This window comes from Fusarium verticillioides, chromosome 4 (assembly GCF_000149555.1).
Source record: "Fusarium verticillioides 7600 chromosome 4, whole genome shotgun sequence".
NCBI classification, from domain to species: domain Eukaryota; kingdom Fungi; phylum Ascomycota; class Sordariomycetes; order Hypocreales; family Nectriaceae; genus Fusarium; species Fusarium verticillioides.
Genome location: NC_031678.1, coordinates 1,902,998 through 1,919,130, shown reverse-complemented (window position 1 = coordinate 1,919,130; position 16,133 = coordinate 1,902,998). Strand labels below are relative to the sequence as shown.

General features: G+C 48.8%; 4 protein-coding genes and 1 non-coding gene across 7 annotated transcripts; 3 read left to right on the top strand and 2 right to left on the bottom strand.

The window, feature by feature from the left end:
* Nucleotides 1-555: 555 nt before the first annotated feature.
* On the bottom strand, nucleotides 556-3,048 carry FVEG_04965 (hypothetical protein). Of its 2 annotated transcripts, XM_018892937.1 has the most exons (3): nucleotides 2,735-3,048; nucleotides 1,318-2,609; nucleotides 556-1,248 (listed from the first exon to the last, which is right to left on the bottom strand). In XM_018892937.1, exons 1-2 carry the CDS (start codon nucleotides 3,033-3,035, stop codon nucleotides 2,023-2,025), a joined length of 888 nt encoding a protein of 295 aa, XP_018749729.1. In that variant the 5' UTR covers nucleotides 3,036-3,048; the 3' UTR covers nucleotides 556-1,248; nucleotides 1,318-2,022. The 2 variants fall into 2 exon arrangements, with proteins under 2 accessions (XP_018749729.1, XP_018749728.1); XM_018892936.1 differs by having other exon boundaries at nucleotides 556-2,609.
* FVEG_15578 (hypothetical protein) lies at nucleotides 1,057-1,686 on the top strand (the record flags this gene model as incomplete). The annotated part of the gene is made up of 1 exon (XM_018904741.1): nucleotides 1,057-1,686. The coding sequence occupies one exon, from the start codon at nucleotides 1,057-1,059 to the stop codon at nucleotides 1,684-1,686; it is 630 nt and encodes a 209-aa protein (XP_018749730.1).
* A 1,256-nt stretch (nucleotides 3,049-4,304) lies between the features above and the next one.
* Nucleotides 4,305-9,004, top strand: FVEG_04964 (transcriptional activator SPT7). Its single transcript, XM_018892935.1, has 3 exons — nucleotides 4,305-5,645; nucleotides 5,698-6,860; nucleotides 6,909-9,004. Exons 1-3 carry the CDS (start codon nucleotides 4,571-4,573, stop codon nucleotides 8,100-8,102), a joined length of 3,432 nt encoding a protein of 1,143 aa, XP_018749727.1. The 5' UTR covers nucleotides 4,305-4,570; the 3' UTR covers nucleotides 8,103-9,004.
* Nucleotides 8,709-11,594, bottom strand: FVEG_04963 (serine hydroxymethyltransferase, cytosolic). 2 transcript variants are annotated; one of them, XM_018892933.1, is made up of 4 exons: nucleotides 11,161-11,594; nucleotides 11,023-11,073; nucleotides 10,594-10,958; nucleotides 8,709-10,529 (listed from the first exon to the last, which is right to left on the bottom strand). In XM_018892933.1, exons 1-4 carry the CDS (start codon nucleotides 11,206-11,208, stop codon nucleotides 9,539-9,541), a joined length of 1,455 nt encoding a protein of 484 aa, XP_018749725.1. In that variant the 5' UTR covers nucleotides 11,209-11,594; the 3' UTR covers nucleotides 8,709-9,538. The 2 variants fall into 2 exon arrangements, with proteins under 2 accessions (XP_018749725.1, XP_018749726.1); XM_018892934.1 differs by having other exon boundaries at nucleotides 10,594-11,073.
* Nucleotides 11,595-12,291: 697 nt separating this feature from the next.
* On the top strand, nucleotides 12,292-12,401 carry FVEG_15577. Its single transcript has one exon. It is a non-coding gene; the product is annotated as a tRNA-Met (tRNA).
* The last annotated feature ends 3,732 nt before the right edge of the window (nucleotides 12,402-16,133 follow it).

Sequence of the window (16,133 nt, the reverse complement as noted above, 5' to 3'; positions counted from 1 at the left end):
CAGTGGGGGCTCACCTAGCTCGGTCAACGGTGAAGGTGGGGGCACTCACCTTGACTTTGACCTCAGGTATTGAATAAACTTAAGTGCACAGTACCCTTCTCCAAAGTAACAGAATACTATAGTCACAAGGCCAATGGCCACCATTGATTCGTATAAATCGCTTTCCATTTCCCAATATTTAGTTTTCTTATCCTCCTTTCAGTGATCAACCTCATGAGTTTACGGAACCCTAATAAAGGCTTCATCATCACTTATATGACAGACAAGCTGGTGTGTTTTAGCCCAAGAGTTGCATGACGCTGAGTCAAACCTGGCGCAAACATTTAGTTAATCTCAGCTATCAGAGTTGGGTTGCTAGCAAAACGATCGATATGCTCTGACTTGCTCAAGGACTGAGCCAGGTACATCCCCGAACAGAAGCGCTCACAAGAACACGCATCGATGTGAGTACTGGCCAGTAACGAGTCTTGTTAGATCCCTGATCCCAATGGACTTATCAGGCTTGCATTGAATCGCGGTGAAATTATATGCGATCTTTCTCTGGGTACATGCGGCCTGGCCGAAGCGTAAAGGTCCTAACTTTTGCCTCAAGTGATTATCACAAAGCTTGTTCACAAAAAGCTTTGCAGTTATCCTGAGACTGACAAAATAGCTACCTATCAAAGATAGCTATCGCCGTTTGACCTTGCATTCCTGAAACTTAGCTTATACTTTAGTCTTATTGTTAAATATAAAGTGACATCGAAACCCTCCTCTGAAGTCTCTCAACTTATAATACCCTGTTTTCTCATTGATCGAGACCATTTCTCTCAAGTTTATCTGCCAAATCCTCTGAACAGTTGCCCCTATTGTATTCCATTGGCCCTAGGGTGTCTTCGCATAACAGCTCGTCTTCGAGGCTCTGCACGTGTGATCGCTATGCTTCCTCAACAGGAAAACCCGGGACCGAGCACATCATCTTATGGCGAAGGCTTGTAACCTAGATCAAACACTCACAGTATCCGTTCAAACTGGCGTTGCTAACTTCCAATAGATTTGGGACTTACCTATCAGGAGATGGACAGCCCCGAGGATTCCAAAACAATAGCAGACTGCCTTACCAAAGAACGATACCAGATACCGCAAGTGCCCACGGCCTATAACAACGGACGGCAGTGGCATAGCAGAACGCGCCCTGAGCCTGCATATCTAGCGCATCGTCCTCGCCGTCTTCCTGCCCAGCATGGAGCAGTTGGGAATGGTCTTCCTCTTCCCCAGAAGTCAGCGTCAGCTTCAGGTTCCGCCCGTCAGGACCCGGAAAGAGATCGGATTTCATACAAGCTCAAAGCGTCACCGCATTTAGTAGACTTCTTTTCTCCCGATGATAGTCTTGTGGCCACAACATTAGCGGAACTAGTAGCCTCGTCTGATGCTGGCGAAGAGCCCATGTCCGAAATATCAGCAGCGGTGGTAACCCCATCTACTTCTGAGGGAGATCCTGATCCTGACTCCAAAGGGCCAACCAAAGTCAGTCAAGAAACTGAATTGCTGTACATCAGAGATTGGGAATCCGCACTTTCTTATAAGCATGGTCCCCTCAACGACCATAATTATGTCGCTGTTTCTTCGTCAGCTGCATTTCTTCCAAACAACCCCATGAAATGGCGCCACAGGATAGAGGAAAGGAACACAAATCAAAGTTTATAAGCAACACTTCCATCGTGGGCTAGTCACACCCCATGCAGTTGCTATTATAGCTGGAAGTTGACTTTTTCCCAAAGTCTGCATTATCCATGAGACGTATAATTTAGCCATATCAGAATGAGACGCGTCAAGGCGAAAATAATTCCTAGGTCAGTTCAGCATCGATATCATTTCCAACATGGGAAAACAATGGATATTCTTGTTTGGCTCATTTGATACCAAGAAGTCACCAAGCCACCAAACACAATGTAATCAAGTTGAACATAAATCGTGCGGGGCCATCCAGTCATAAGTCGTGGCATAGCATCTACATGACCATAGCTAAGCTTATCGGTCGTGTTAGTCCATTCGCTTCTTTGTATCTCCCAAATCACCATTGTCCGCGTTGGTTTCCAACGCCTTGGTGTTGGTTGAAGTCTCGTGTGTTTCGTCCTCGTCCCAGTCATCATCGATCTCGTTCTCGTCCCAGTTGTCCACCTCTTCTTCCAATGTCTGAGAGCGGCTGTTGCCTTCCATAACGCCGGACTCGTGGCCTTCGCCGAGCTCAACATCGCCCTGCTCTTCGCCAGGAACAGCACTGTAACGTCTACGTCGCTTGCGCTCAAGCATACGCTTGTGGTACCACGAGCAAAGGCCAACACCTAATAAGCTTCCTATCACATTTGCAATGATGTCGTACAGATCAAACTCCCGACCGTTATCGAGGAAGCTTTGGACGAATTCGGAACCAACACCAAGAACGATTGTGCAAACGACCAAAGTCATATTCATAACACGTCTTCGGTTCGTATCGACAACCCAGTAAAACACAACGGTAAGCGCAAAGAAGGTGGTGAAGTGCAACACCTTGTCGTTGACATATTGACCAAGTTGTATTGAAGTCAGTCCAGCGTAGGCGGCAATGAGGAGGAGGAGCAGGAAGACGCCTAGCAAGCTATTAGTTTGGTTCACGGCCAATGATCATGTGTTTGAGTTCTAAAAATTGATCCCAGAATGGGACGCCAGTCCATTGACAACACTGAGGCGACTCGGGCATAATGCCATGACGTACCTGCAACTGGGAGTCGTATTCGCATCATGGAGAGTCCCGTAGCTGGAGTTGAGCTTGATAGGTCTAACGGAGTCTTTAACCTCCAATTTCGTATAAGAGAGTACTCGGTTCTCCAAAAGTGGCGTCTCGTTCGGAACAAATGCCTGTTCTTCTGCGAAAGCAAAGCCGGACAGGTTGTGATAATTCGTTGCAGAAGACTAGGAATTAGAGCTTTGGCCGAGTAGTAGGTAGGCAAGGCAGGCAGTTGGAGAAAATGAAAGCGTGGAGCTCTCCTCCATGTTGGGAGCTGAGTGACAACCATAGCCCTTGTGGCGGGGCTCGTGAGCTCGTCTAACAACTGTGGCAGTGCGTGAACTTTGATTAAACAGGGGTTTGCCAGGTCATCCATCCAATGGAATCAAGAAGAGTGTAACGTGCCCGGACACTTGTGCTACCCCAGACCCCAGCAATGGGTACAAGATAAACTGAGGACCTCCATCTTAAGCGACAAAAAGACTTAAGTGAAATCACTATATATTCTGTATTTCCTTAGACGGTTTTGTTTTGGCACCCAAGTTTAAAGCCAGAAGTTTTCCTGCTCCCTCATGCCGAGTTGCAGTAGATCACTTCTTCAACCTTTGATAGCATACCTACCTGGTCATGAAGCTTCAGGCTGTGAGTTTTTGTGTGATCATACAAAAATTAACCAGACTGCAGACAACCAAAAACATTGCACTGATGCAAGGCTGCTTCAAGGAACACCGTCATCCTTCATGCATTGGGAGGTTGCAAGGCGGGCTACAACTTGGAGTTTGATAAAGGTACTTTGGTGGTCTCATTGGGGGCCCCATTCTGGGCTTGCTAGGCACAGGCACAGATGCAGGCATGCCCCCCCCCCATACTCCTCGATCTTGTGTATCACTGGCTACAGATAATATCTGGGGTGATCTAGAAAGATGGCGTCGTTCTTCATCAATGGTTTGTGGAGACAGGGATGTGTATTGCATTGTTTGTATACATACATTCATTGTCACTACTAGTAATACCGGTACCTACACCCCTTGGTGAAGGGGCTCGATACCCGATTCACATATAGGGAAGCGTGTGCTGAATTCCTTATGATGATCCCTGAGGATAGACATGCTAAAAGTTGAACTCTCAGACGTTGCTTGTCTTCAATTTCAATTTCGACCTGCTCGTAGGCTTGTTTACCTACTGAGGACCTACCAAGAGCTTTCAAGATATGTCCGGCACGTGATTTGCTGACAAAGATATCTGGGCTCCGGGCACCCTCGGGGCCGAAGCAGGTCCTCTGTAGGTACTAGGTACGGAATACATTGTGGATAATCAATGAGAAGGGAGTGTGCCGAAGACCGGACAATCAAGCGAACAAAGGGATTGCTATACCGATCAATAGTTTCAGTACGGAGTAGAGAGAGGAGAATTTAGACTCGAGGCGACTCTCCAATCACCTACACTGACCCGCCTATAACCTCAGCCTCTTCAGGTCCCTAGTACCCGTAACTCTCCCCGCGAGATTCCCCCACGAGTCGGTCCAGCGCGCGCTCACTCAGGGAAAACTCTCCGCTTCGGGAAAGGTACCTGACAAGGCTCCCCCCAAATCATCAACCTCACCTCTTGAACAGACGACAAAACGGCAGAACGCGATCCATCAAAACACCACCCTCCGCTTGCCATATAATCAACAAATCTTATACGCCATCTCTGCCGATGCCTCTCGTTTGTCCCATGTGGTCTTGAGCTCACCAATCGCCCTCGGTCCCGCCGCACGCGAGCGCATCTTGTTGCGCATGGCGACTCGCGCCCCGTTGTCGCTATCATCGCCCTGGGTCCATCATGTCCATCACCAACGGCCAGCCCGCCTGGCAACCTCCCTATTTGCACCATACCAACAGTAATAGGAGCGTATCGCATCTCGATGATGTCCCTGCGCGAACTCAGACTCCTATTGATAATCCAAGTGTGCTGATGCCTGAGGCACCACTTGACATCGAAGAAGAGAACCGACGCGCCCTATTTGCGGATTTATATCGCAAGACTGAGGACAAGGTCGCGTTGCTCTTCTCCGAAGATGGTTCTTATAATTATCCCGCGATATCTGCTCTACGACGTTCTCCGCCCCCCTCCGCAAACATTATCCCTCCCACAACCGACCACGAGCCAATCAAGGAACCCCCCTTAAAGAAAGCGAAGCGCACCATCGATGAGGACGACTATGACGATGATGATGACGACGAAGAAGATGACGAGCCTTCGCAATCAGCATCGAAACCTCATTCTGCTGGAGCTCCTGCCAATACGTTACTGTCGCCATCCAAATCAGGGAGCTCACCTGTTCATTCGGTGACATCACCAAGCAAGCATGGTGACAAATCCAAGGATCAAGATGGCTCACAGTCGAAAGATAAAGATGGTGAAGATGCCATCAAGAAACTTGAGGAAGCTCGTACAGCTACCGAAGCTGCCGCTCGGAGGAGTTTCCACACCATCTTTCACACCTTGGAGAATGACCATGCCGCTATGCTAGAACAACAACAACTTGAAGATTCTGAGAAGCAGCTCCAGGCCGAGATGGATCACAACCATCATCCAATCAATAACCATAGCGCTGTTCCCAACCAAGGCTCACTCAGCAGCGCCAATCTCGGTGCTTCTAGCCTAACACTGAAACATCTCATCGCTCGCATCGACATGAAGCGAGATCAGGTTCGCGCCTCTGATGCCGAACTTAGGCTCCTGATGAACGAGGTCCGCAAAAATAGGAGTAAATGGGCCAGCGAGGAGAATGTGAACCAGGAGGAATTGTACGAGGCTTTAGAAAAGGTCTTGACAGAACTCAAGGCGCATACGGAATATTCCACTCCTTTTCTGACAAGGGTCAACAAGAGGGATGCTCCAGACTACTACAATTGTGAGAAACCACGAACAGTCTCATGCCACTGACGAAACTAATTTACCTCTAGTCATCAAAAACCCCATGGATCTCGGCACAATGACTAAGAAGTTGAAAAGTCTGACTTACAAATCCAAGGCTGATTTTGTTGTGGATCTTAACTTGATCTGGGACAATTGCCTCAGGTACAACCAAGATATGAATCACCCTCTACGACGCATGGCCAATGGAATGAGAAAGGAAGCAGAGAAACTTATTCCATTGATACCAGACCTTGTCATCCGCTCTCGAGCGGAGGTTGAGGCAGAAGAACGGCGGAAACAGAATGGCGGAGACGACGATGCTGGAGAGGATTCCGATGACGAGCCCATTATGTCTTCACGAGGTCGCAAAGCTGGTGCAAAGGGGACAAGCAAGGCACGAAAGGCCCCAAACGATCAGAAAGAGGACACACCAGCAATAGATCAGAAGCCCATTCTTCAAGTAAATGGGCTTCTGGGAAAAGTCCGAGAAGGCTCAGAGGTTGACGGCAGCAATGGCTTTGCCACTCCACCGATTGCCGGTTCCCTCACACCAAGCGGACTTAACGGCCATTCCGGAATGGGGAGCAACGCCGATGCCATGGACATTGATGGGCCAAGTATCAATGGCCTGGCACTGAACTCGGCGTTTGGTGAAGCTGCCGAGCAGGCCTTTGAGGATGAAGAGTACAAAGTATGGAAGCAAACTACTAAGAAGGATCGAGCTCTGGTTGCCAAGGAGCGATTCCAACTTTTCAAGGACAACAAGTTTAACACTGAAGCCCCTGCACTCGTTCGCTCCAAGGCTGGTATGCGTCGATTTCTCAAGCGGCAAAGGGAGGCAGAGGCAGAAGGTATCATTACTCATTCTCAAGCAAACTCTACAGCTGTGGCTTCTGAAGATTCGGCAACAAAGCCAACTGAGACCTTGGCCGAGGAAATCGAGGAAGAAGAGGCTAAGGTGATACCCGACTACTATGATACGTTGAGCAATATACCAGATATTCACCCCAGACTTCAATGGGTTGAAGACGGAGAAGGGAAAGTTATCAACCAGCACGAGGAGTTTCTACGCCTGGTGCCGCCTGGGTCATTTACAGCACCAACAAGTCGTCTAACGAAGAAGATGGACGAGAATATTCATCAGATCCAAGAGACAAGGAAACTTGCAACCAGAATCTCGGTTATCAAGCAGATGCAAGTTCAAACTCAGGTATGTCCGAACCATGATGGGTCCTACTCATTTACTAATGTTATATAGGTGTATACAAACCAATTTCCCAAGTCAAACTCGGATCCCTTCGTGGAACAGGATATTGAACCTCATTTCATCAGCGATGACGGTCCTGTAATGGCCCCCGAAACATGCCAAAACGCTCTCAAGCGCTCGATTGCCAAAGTCCTCTACCATACTGGATTCGAGGAGCTTCAGCCGTCCGCCATGGACGCCTTCACCAGCGTTGCATCAGATTACTTTCAGAAGCTGTGCCGCACTTTTAATGTTTACAACGAGTCAGAAAAGAAGCCATCTCCGGCGCATGCTCAAGGGTCCAAATTTCAGCCCAGGTTTACTCCCGAGGAAGTCATCCTCCACACCCTGGACGAGAATGGTCACGACATCAGTTCGTTGGAATTGTACGCGAAGGATGAGCTCGATCGTTTGAGTACCAAGTTGGATGCTCTGCATGAGCGGATGAAGCTTCATCTCACTGACCTACTACGACCTGCTCTGGCTCAAGATGCCGGAACTGATGGGGTTGGTGCTTTCAAAGACGGCAGTGAGCAATTCGTCAGTGGTGACTTTGCTGAGGACCTCGGTGAAGATTTCTTTGGTTTCCGGGCCTTGGGTCTGGATAAGGAGATGGGTCTTGATATGATCTCAGTACCCTTGCATCTTTTGCAAACTAGAGTTCGCAACCAATACCAGATGCAGACACAGACGACTGGCGAAGCAGCCACTGATCTCTTTGAGCCACTGCCTTCTTCAGAGCCAGTCACTAAGGAGAACATTCAGGAACAAATTGGCCTGGTCAAGAACTTCTTCCTGGCTAAGCTGCACGCTAATGGCGATCAGCCCCTTGTGGAGGACGAAGACCTGCCTACCAAGCAAAAGAAACCTCGTCCACGGTTGGGCGCGAGTGGAAAGATTGTAACCGCTCAGAAACGATCTCCTAAGGAGCAATTGGCACTCGCTAAGAAGAAGAAGAAGATGGAAGCTGCCGCTGCCGAGGCCAAAGCCAATGCAAACGCATCACCTGAGAAGGGCGCGCCAGGTACTACCCCTGGCAAGAAGAAGTCCATGAGTGCAGCTGCTGGCTCGGCCCCCAACCCTGCAGTTCTTGCTTTGGCTCCAAACATGGAGAGGCAGGACAGCATGCATAGTCAGGGCAACGCCAGTCAAACAGACAAGGACGACACTGTCGGCATGATGAGCCCAGAAAGCATTGCTCCGTAGTGGCGTGCAACGCCTCAGGCAACTATAAACTATTCGAGAGTTTGGTGTCCCCCATAGACACCATACCATGCCCGCTCTCGCAGACATGCACCCACTCTGTTGTGCCAGTGCCTTACAACTTACTTTTCATATAAATCATGTACTACTTTTCATACACTTTGGTATTGACGTCCTTTTACATACCCCGGCAAACAATTTATGGTCTTTGGAAGCTGGTCTTTGGTTTTGTCGCTATTCTTTTATCTTTCATATGAGCAACCACTCAATAAATCATCCATCCAAGGCGTTCCTGTCTCTTTCTTTTACCGGTCGTTTCTATTCGGAGCTCTGGGGTTGGCACAGCACTTGCTTATTCGATACATGAGAAGACGAAAGGTCATTGTACCTAACTTTACCACTCGTACACGATATGTTGTGCGAGTGCCTTCCACGTCGTGATTTCCTTCGGACAACCAAAAGCAGGCATTAATTATGTGGGTGGTTTGACTATTGATAGCTAGCCGGCGTATAGGAAAGGTCAACACCTGACGGATTAATGAGGATGGGCACGAGTACGTCGCGGTGCACGACAGGATGTTGCGTTTATTATATACAGACCTCATTGTCGTTTTTCTCTTTCTTAGAAAGGACCTGGATGGATGGACTGGTGGCGAAAAGGTTAAGCAGTTGTTTTATGAGACGAAAAACCTTGGATCCAGGGCCGAATGGGATATGTATGCGGTTGAGAAGCAGCAAATAGAGGATTAAGCGATGATTGAACATGGAGGCAAGCTACCAATGTTGTGTTGTGATGTTGAGTAAACAAACGATGTGTCAGCAGTTGCAATTTGTATATAATGGATGACGAGCCTCTGACCTTTCTCGTGGTCAGTTTCAAATACCTCAACGTGCTGTTACTTGTGTCTTGCTAACCCACATCTCACAGCTTGCATATGAAGTTACCAGTTTTTGTTAACACCAAATGAAGAGGGTCAAGGCTGAGATCCCACTTGGAAACTATTGCTGTTCTCAAGTCGGAACACTTTCACGGACCAGATAAGACGAATGTCCTTTGCTTCAGCCATTGAATTTATTTAGCTGCATGCTACTCAGTGTCGAGTGCATTTCCAACTGATCTTGATTCCAACCCAGTGGGTAGAGTGACAAAACAGCTAGAGAGAGGAAATAACCATCTCAGATATCATTAACATAACCCAACTCCCACTACCTTTTTTCCAGCGATTCCATCTCGTGTTGAAGGATGCTTATATATCCCGACCTGAAAAAAAAGCCCTGACCAAAAAAACAAACTAGGTATCTGCGCCGTGATGAAATGCATGCTTGTTGAACGTTTCGCCATTTGCCTCATCCATGTTAAATGCGTGTTGGTGAGTAAAGGCACCACATCATGTTGAGAGATGGATGACCTTTGGAGGAGCAATCATGTCTACAGCATCTTAGATGCCGGCATCCAGACGCCAGCCCTCGACGGGAAGAGGGAAGTCGTTGCACCAAGAGGCAATCTCCTTCTTGAGGTCGTTGATCTTCTGGACCTCACCGCTGGCGACGCGAGCCTTGAAGTCCTTGAGCTTGTTGGCCTCCTTGGGGAGAGCAGCCTGCTCCTCCTTGCAGATCTTGATAGCCTCATCGATGTACTTGCCGACACGCTCAAACTCCTTCTCTCCGAAGCCACGAGAAGTCATGGCGGGGGTACCAATACGGATACCGCAAGGGGTGAGAGCAGACTTGTCACCGGGGATGGAGTTCTTGTTGCAGGCAATGTTGATCTGCTCAAGGACGGCCTCAACACGGGCGCCGTCCAGGTTGTGCTGGCGAAGGTCGACGAGGACCATGTGGCTGTCAGTTCCGTCAGAGACGAGCTTGTGGCCAAGAGTCTTGAAAGTGTTCTCCAGGGTCTTGGCGTTGGAGATAACCTTCTCCTGGTAGGCCTTGAAGTCGGGGCTGGCAGCCTGCTTCAGGGCAACAGCCAGAGCAGTGATGGTGTGGTTGTGAGGGCCACCCTGGTGACCGGGGAAGACGGAGAAGTTGATGGGGTTCTCGAGGTCGTAGAGGGTCTCCTTGCCGGTCTTGGCATCGACGGAGCGGACACCCTTGCGGAAGAAGATCATGGCACCGCGGGGACCACGGAGAGACTTGTGGGTGGTGGTTGTGACAATGTCGGCGTACTTGAAGGGAGTGGGGATGACCTCGGCAGCAATGAGACCGGAGATGTGAGCCATATCGACAACAAGGTAGGCACCAACAGAGTCGGCGATCTTGCGCATGCGCTCGTAGTCAATGAGACGGCAGTAAGCAGATGTACCAGCAACAAGGACCTTGGGGCGGAAGAGGATGGCGTTCTTCTGGAGAGTATCATAGTCAATGATGCCGGTGTCGAGGTCGACACGGTAAGGCATGGTCTCAAAGTAAGTAGAGATAGCAGAGATCCTGTGGGTATGATTAGCATATTGCCACAGGCGTGACGGGAGTGATGAACTGTTGGCAAACTCACTTCTTCTGTGGGGTCTGGTAACCGTGGCTCAGATGGCCACCATGGGGAAGGTCGAGACCCATGAGACGGCCGTGGACAGGCATGATGGCCTGGTAGACCTGGAGGTTGGCAGGGGATCCAGAAAGGCACTGGACGTTGACACCCCACTTCTCGGAGTCAAGGTGGAAAGCCTCAAGAGCACGCTGCTGGCAGAGACGCTCGATCTGGTCAATGTGCTGGTTGCCGCCATAGTAACGAGCACCGGGGTAACCCTCAGAGTACTTGTTGGACATGGGGGAACCAAGGGCATCGAAGACAGCGCGGGAAGTGATGTTCTCGGAGGCGATGAGGATAATGGACTCGCGCTGACGCTTGATCTCATCCTTCTACAGCGGGTGTAAGTCATTGTCGACTGGAAATGGCCAAGACGCTCAATTGAGTAGGACATACCATAATGGAGGCGACCTCGGGGTCGGAGTCGAGGAGAGACTTCTCAAGCATCTAGAGGAGTGTGAGTCAATGGATCTTGTATACCCTCGACAATGGAACGAGGGGCAATGGCGGGGGAAGGCAAGGTAGCTAGCTCACCTCCTTGTGCGACTGAGAGAGCGCATACTCGGCGTTTGTGGGAGACATTGTGAATGTTGTTGGTGAGTGTGGTAGAACTCTTTAAGATTGATGATGATGGAGTGAGTGAAGGAGGAGGAGGAGGAAGGGAAGAGAGTTAAAAGCATGTGGGAGGATCGGTAGAAGTAGAAGTAGCTCTCCAGGGAGGTCCCTAGGTCTGGTCCAAAGAAAATTTTCCGCTTTTTTTTTTTCTTTGGCCTACGGGTTCCGAAGACGGCCACCACAGACTCACAGAGGTACGAGTGGTGAGCTAGGGACAGGTTAGCGCATGCGGCAAAAAAGCTCAACTGTGCCGAGCGTGAGCCTCAGAAGCGATACAGGAGGATGAGCACTGAGTTGGCGGGGTCAATTAGGTGTGGTTTTTGGAGGTGCGGGGTCATTAGCCACTGACTGGTTGCTGGGGTCCAGCTCAAAAGTTAGTCCATTAGCCCATGTCATACAAATTCCATTGGCCCTGCTGGGCTGGCATGGTTACCCTGAAGATCGACTCATGGAATAGATTGGATGGAATATGTTTCTTTTTGCCTCTCGATGTATACGACTCATGAGTATGAATTGGATCTCGGTAGTATTATGCTAAACTCTTTAAATTTCTGCTTGATCTAGTGGCATGTGTAGAGTGTGGAATCAAAGTTAGTTGACTGTCGTGACATATTGCATGACTGTGTTAAGTGCCTGTAGTTCGGTGGCCCATTGACTCAACACTCACTCATACATCATGCATTATCGTTCTTGGTACAACCCGTACCACCTCCAGTGGCAGTCAATCCAATATCCAACAATCTTCCCTTCCAACACCGAGGCCACATTAAACACCGAAATACGACAAAACTCCGTATTTGGCTTCACGAATTCTCCCGATGTTGTGATGATTCTCACGGCGTGACCTCCCGTAGAATCCGATCACGTTTCTCCGAATCAAACACAGAGCGCACCCCGCGTTTAGAGGTACATCGAAGACTCAATGGCAGCAGAGTTATGAGATCTACCGGTCTCCAAAAGGCCTCTGCCCATTATTGGAGGTTGTTGACCTGTCCCTGGATCTCGCGACCGTATTCTATCTCATTTCCACGCCTGGAAGCGTCAAAAACAGTCGGTGTGGCTCAGTTGGTTAGAGCGTTGGTCTCATATCTGGAATCAGATTGATCTGACGAGAAGTCAGAGTTATCCAAAGGTCGAGAGTTCGAGCCTCTCCACCGACAAAATCTTTTGTTTTCATTAATAATCAATAGTTTCCGTTTTACCAGTTTTACTTTTTACTTGTTCTCAATAACTCTTCGGCTGATGCTTAGAGAAATGCAGAAGACGGCGCGGACTTCAGATTACAGCACTTAAATGATCGAGAGACATAAAGAAAATTCGGTTGGAACTACAGAGAATTCGTCCCTCAGAAGACTAGAGTACATTCTCTGCGTAGTGCATCGGGCTGGCTGTACCTCTCCTACCAGGCCTGGAGAATCTAGTTTAAGTATCTCCTTACAGGGTGAGGTCAGCTACGGCGTTCAAAAAGGGAACGATTGAACTCAAAGCAACCCTTCACGCTGCCTCTATTGTCCAAGTCGATAGTTCATCGTCCGTAGAACATTGAGGACTGATCAAAAAGGGCAAGTATGATTTGCTTGCCGATGCCCCCCGGGGATATATTTGCTGGTAAACTTCTTGGCCCTTTTGACTTGGAGGTGAGTTCCATGAAAGGCTCTGTCATGCGGTCGCATTGCTGGAGGCTTCGGAGCAGCCACAGGAGGTTCAAAGCCTCCAGCCTTCCAACAATTTTGATGATATCACGGTGCCCCGTGGTCAATATTGCTTCTGAGACTTCGCAGAGATCAGTCAGGAAATGTCATAGAGGATAACTAATTTGGCTATGCACAAAATCCAATCCGGAAGGAATGCCAGAGTCTGGAGAACTGGACTTAACCGTATAAGATGAGGATAAACTCATAGTCAGACCAAATACCAGTCTCAGCCCATATACGGGTTGACGGCCATGTTTCACTGCGCCTGTCCCTCCCTCCAGTCTCAGAAAATCGCAATTGTTTGTTCCACAACTGTGAATCATTACACCGAGTCAACATCGCATCACTGTGACTAGGCGGCTTTAGCTGCAGGTGAGACAAGCAGACGGTATGCGCTCTTCAGCAGGTGCTGGTCTCTGGTGTATGCACATATGCGCTACGTAGCGAGGCAAGGGAGTTTTCCTTCTGTCTGTGGCAGCTGGAGCCAGCCATTCCATCTTGACTTGAGGGACAGGTAACAATTCATTGTGGCGCGTGATTCCGTGTTGCACTTGAGTATTCATAGTCGGAATGTGACTTACATTGGATATCACAGCAGTTGAGAAATGAGACCCTGCTAGTCTTGGATAGGACGAGGATGTGGAAAAGGGTTATGAGCTTCAGGGACTGTCTCAAGCGGACACTTAGCAGCGGTTCAGATGCGCTAAGAGTGAAACCTTGACAAATATCATTCTAGAAGAACTACGGATACCTACCTACCTAGACTTGGTATAATGACTAAGGAAGTGTTGTCCTTGTGCTGAGTGTCATATCAGTTTCTTAGCCTATTATTATTCGACTAGCAAGACGAGTAATGGATACGTAATGTGTATCAACTCTACTAAAGTGTCTGAATTCATCCAAGGGAACTATTGGATGGATTACCTACTACTCCGTACGTATACCTAGGTATTCAAAGCTGTCACGTTCGAAGTCACATGACTCTGTATGCAGACCCTTACCTTATGCTCAGGGATTGAAGAGAAATTAAGTGCTCCCTGACGTTCGCGCTAATAGACATGAGCTGTCGTTGCCGATGGACCCCATAGTGGATCGGTAGTTGGGAGAAATTGTACCTAGTAGACCTCCTCAAAAAGCAGGCTTAAAGCAGTGTGGAAAAAAAGACTGTCTACTTTAGTAGTTAAAGACTTGAAAACTCTTCAAAGCACCCGTAGTCACGCATCGTCGCGAAGGACTGATCTTGACGCCAGTTAGCGAGTTAAGTTCCTCTGAAACATAGCCCAATGGAGGAAAACAAGAGGTTGGGGCTCTACTCCGTAGCCAGGGGTAGAAAGGCAGAGGGAGGGTCCAAGAAAAGCTGGCGCGATCTCTAGGTGGAGAGATGTTAGGCAGATCCTGGGTGAAATGATGAATGGTCTCTTGTCCTCTAAAACACGCCCGCCCATCCATGCCATGTCCAGCAGGGCCTAGGCCCAGCCCAGGCAGTCCCAGCACCCACGTAGGTGTAGGTGTATGTACGTACTTCGTACTGGTTCTGCTGATGTCCAATGGAGCTGGAAACGGTAGGTCGTGACCAGATTGACAGATCTTCATCCCTCCCGTGAACCGGATAGTTCTCGTTAGATCCAATGTTAAGAGTTGGCATCAGTATGAGATTTCGGGCTAGCATTCCACAAACCCATATATTGCTGTTGAGGAAATAGTACGTGTACATATGTCCCAGATAAGGTACTTTTCATCTTGTCAGCTGCCGAACCGCGAGGTTTATTTCCTACCAAATACCCATTCCCGGCTGTCGGATCACCTTTACGGAGGCTCGGCCCGGTGCGACTTGTCATCGTTCAGAGGTGACGGATTTTCAAACCCAACTGAGAACAAAGCAGAGAATCAGCCTCATGCCTCAATTTATACAAAACGAAGCGAGAGCCATGAAATTACAACTCTGACGCAAATGAGTGAGCCAGAGCAATAGTGGCTTGCCTTCCTGGTCGCATAACAACGAATAAGATTGCTGAGATAGCGGATCTTGACAATGGACAACAGAGCGAGGAAAAAGCAAGTTCGCATACATACATGGGCGTTGTAGAACGGGTGTTGTGCGTCCGGCATAGGCACGAGTGTTCTACAGTACAGTGACAATCTGGCCTTACGCTGCGTAGGGGCCTGCCCAGTAAATTGGGCCATCCCTCTCTAGAAGCTACCAGGCCTGCTTGGGAGAGCTGAGGGCTGGAATCATTGCAGAGCACACATATTGCCAATGCTGAATCAGATCACGATGAAAAGCGCTTGGCTGTTCTGTTGTGCACCTTGTGTGTCACGGTGCAACGTTCGGAGAACGGCAGCGGAAGCTGGCTGGTGCGTGATTGAGGCTGCATGTAGCCTTGTTTGGAGACTTGGTAGTATTGCTGCGATGTTGTGTGATCTCATTCTCCTCAAGGCTCATCCTCTCCAGATGGCGATGGCATCATGTTATCCATCCGTGTAATATGACTTCTTCGCTTTCATGACTCTCCCTCCATGCAATTATAAGTGGCCAACCTTGAACTTCAGGCAACCTGCTTCTGAAATAAAGAAGACCAAATCTTGCGCTTGAGACCAGGACACATTTGGTGTTGTACAACATAAGGTAGCCTCCCAGCACGATATATATGTGTGTACCTCGCGCAATGTAGCATCTCCTGTAAGTCGTTTTTCGCGATGATGTAGAATTTTTTTTTTGGGGGGGGGGGTACTGGAGGTGGTATGCGGATGCAATCGATTTGTGGTCGCACCGCATTTGCATGTCCTAGGTTGCATATATACTCTGTGCTCAAAATGGCCTATATGACACCAAGATGCTGATGGTGATAAAGATGGGTTACATGGATATTTAAACTGACATGCCTCAGAGGCGTGGATGCAGGAGGTGATGCAAATTTCTGGAGAATGCTCCCAGTGACAGCAACGCTCACGTTGTTGGCTTAAACAGATGCCACCAGCTAAGTACAAGACTCAGACAACTCTCAGCCAGCAAAAAACACCAAACTTGAAACTGAGTTGTGTCGTTATCATAGCAAAATCATGGACCAGTCAGGCGATCTTCCTCAAAGTTCCTAGGTCCAGGTTAGGTTACCCGGTGGTTGGGAGTCTGGGACACAAGAGAAGTGTTCTGAATGCTCATGGCCAACAAAATATGTGCCAGGGTTTACACTTTCAAGA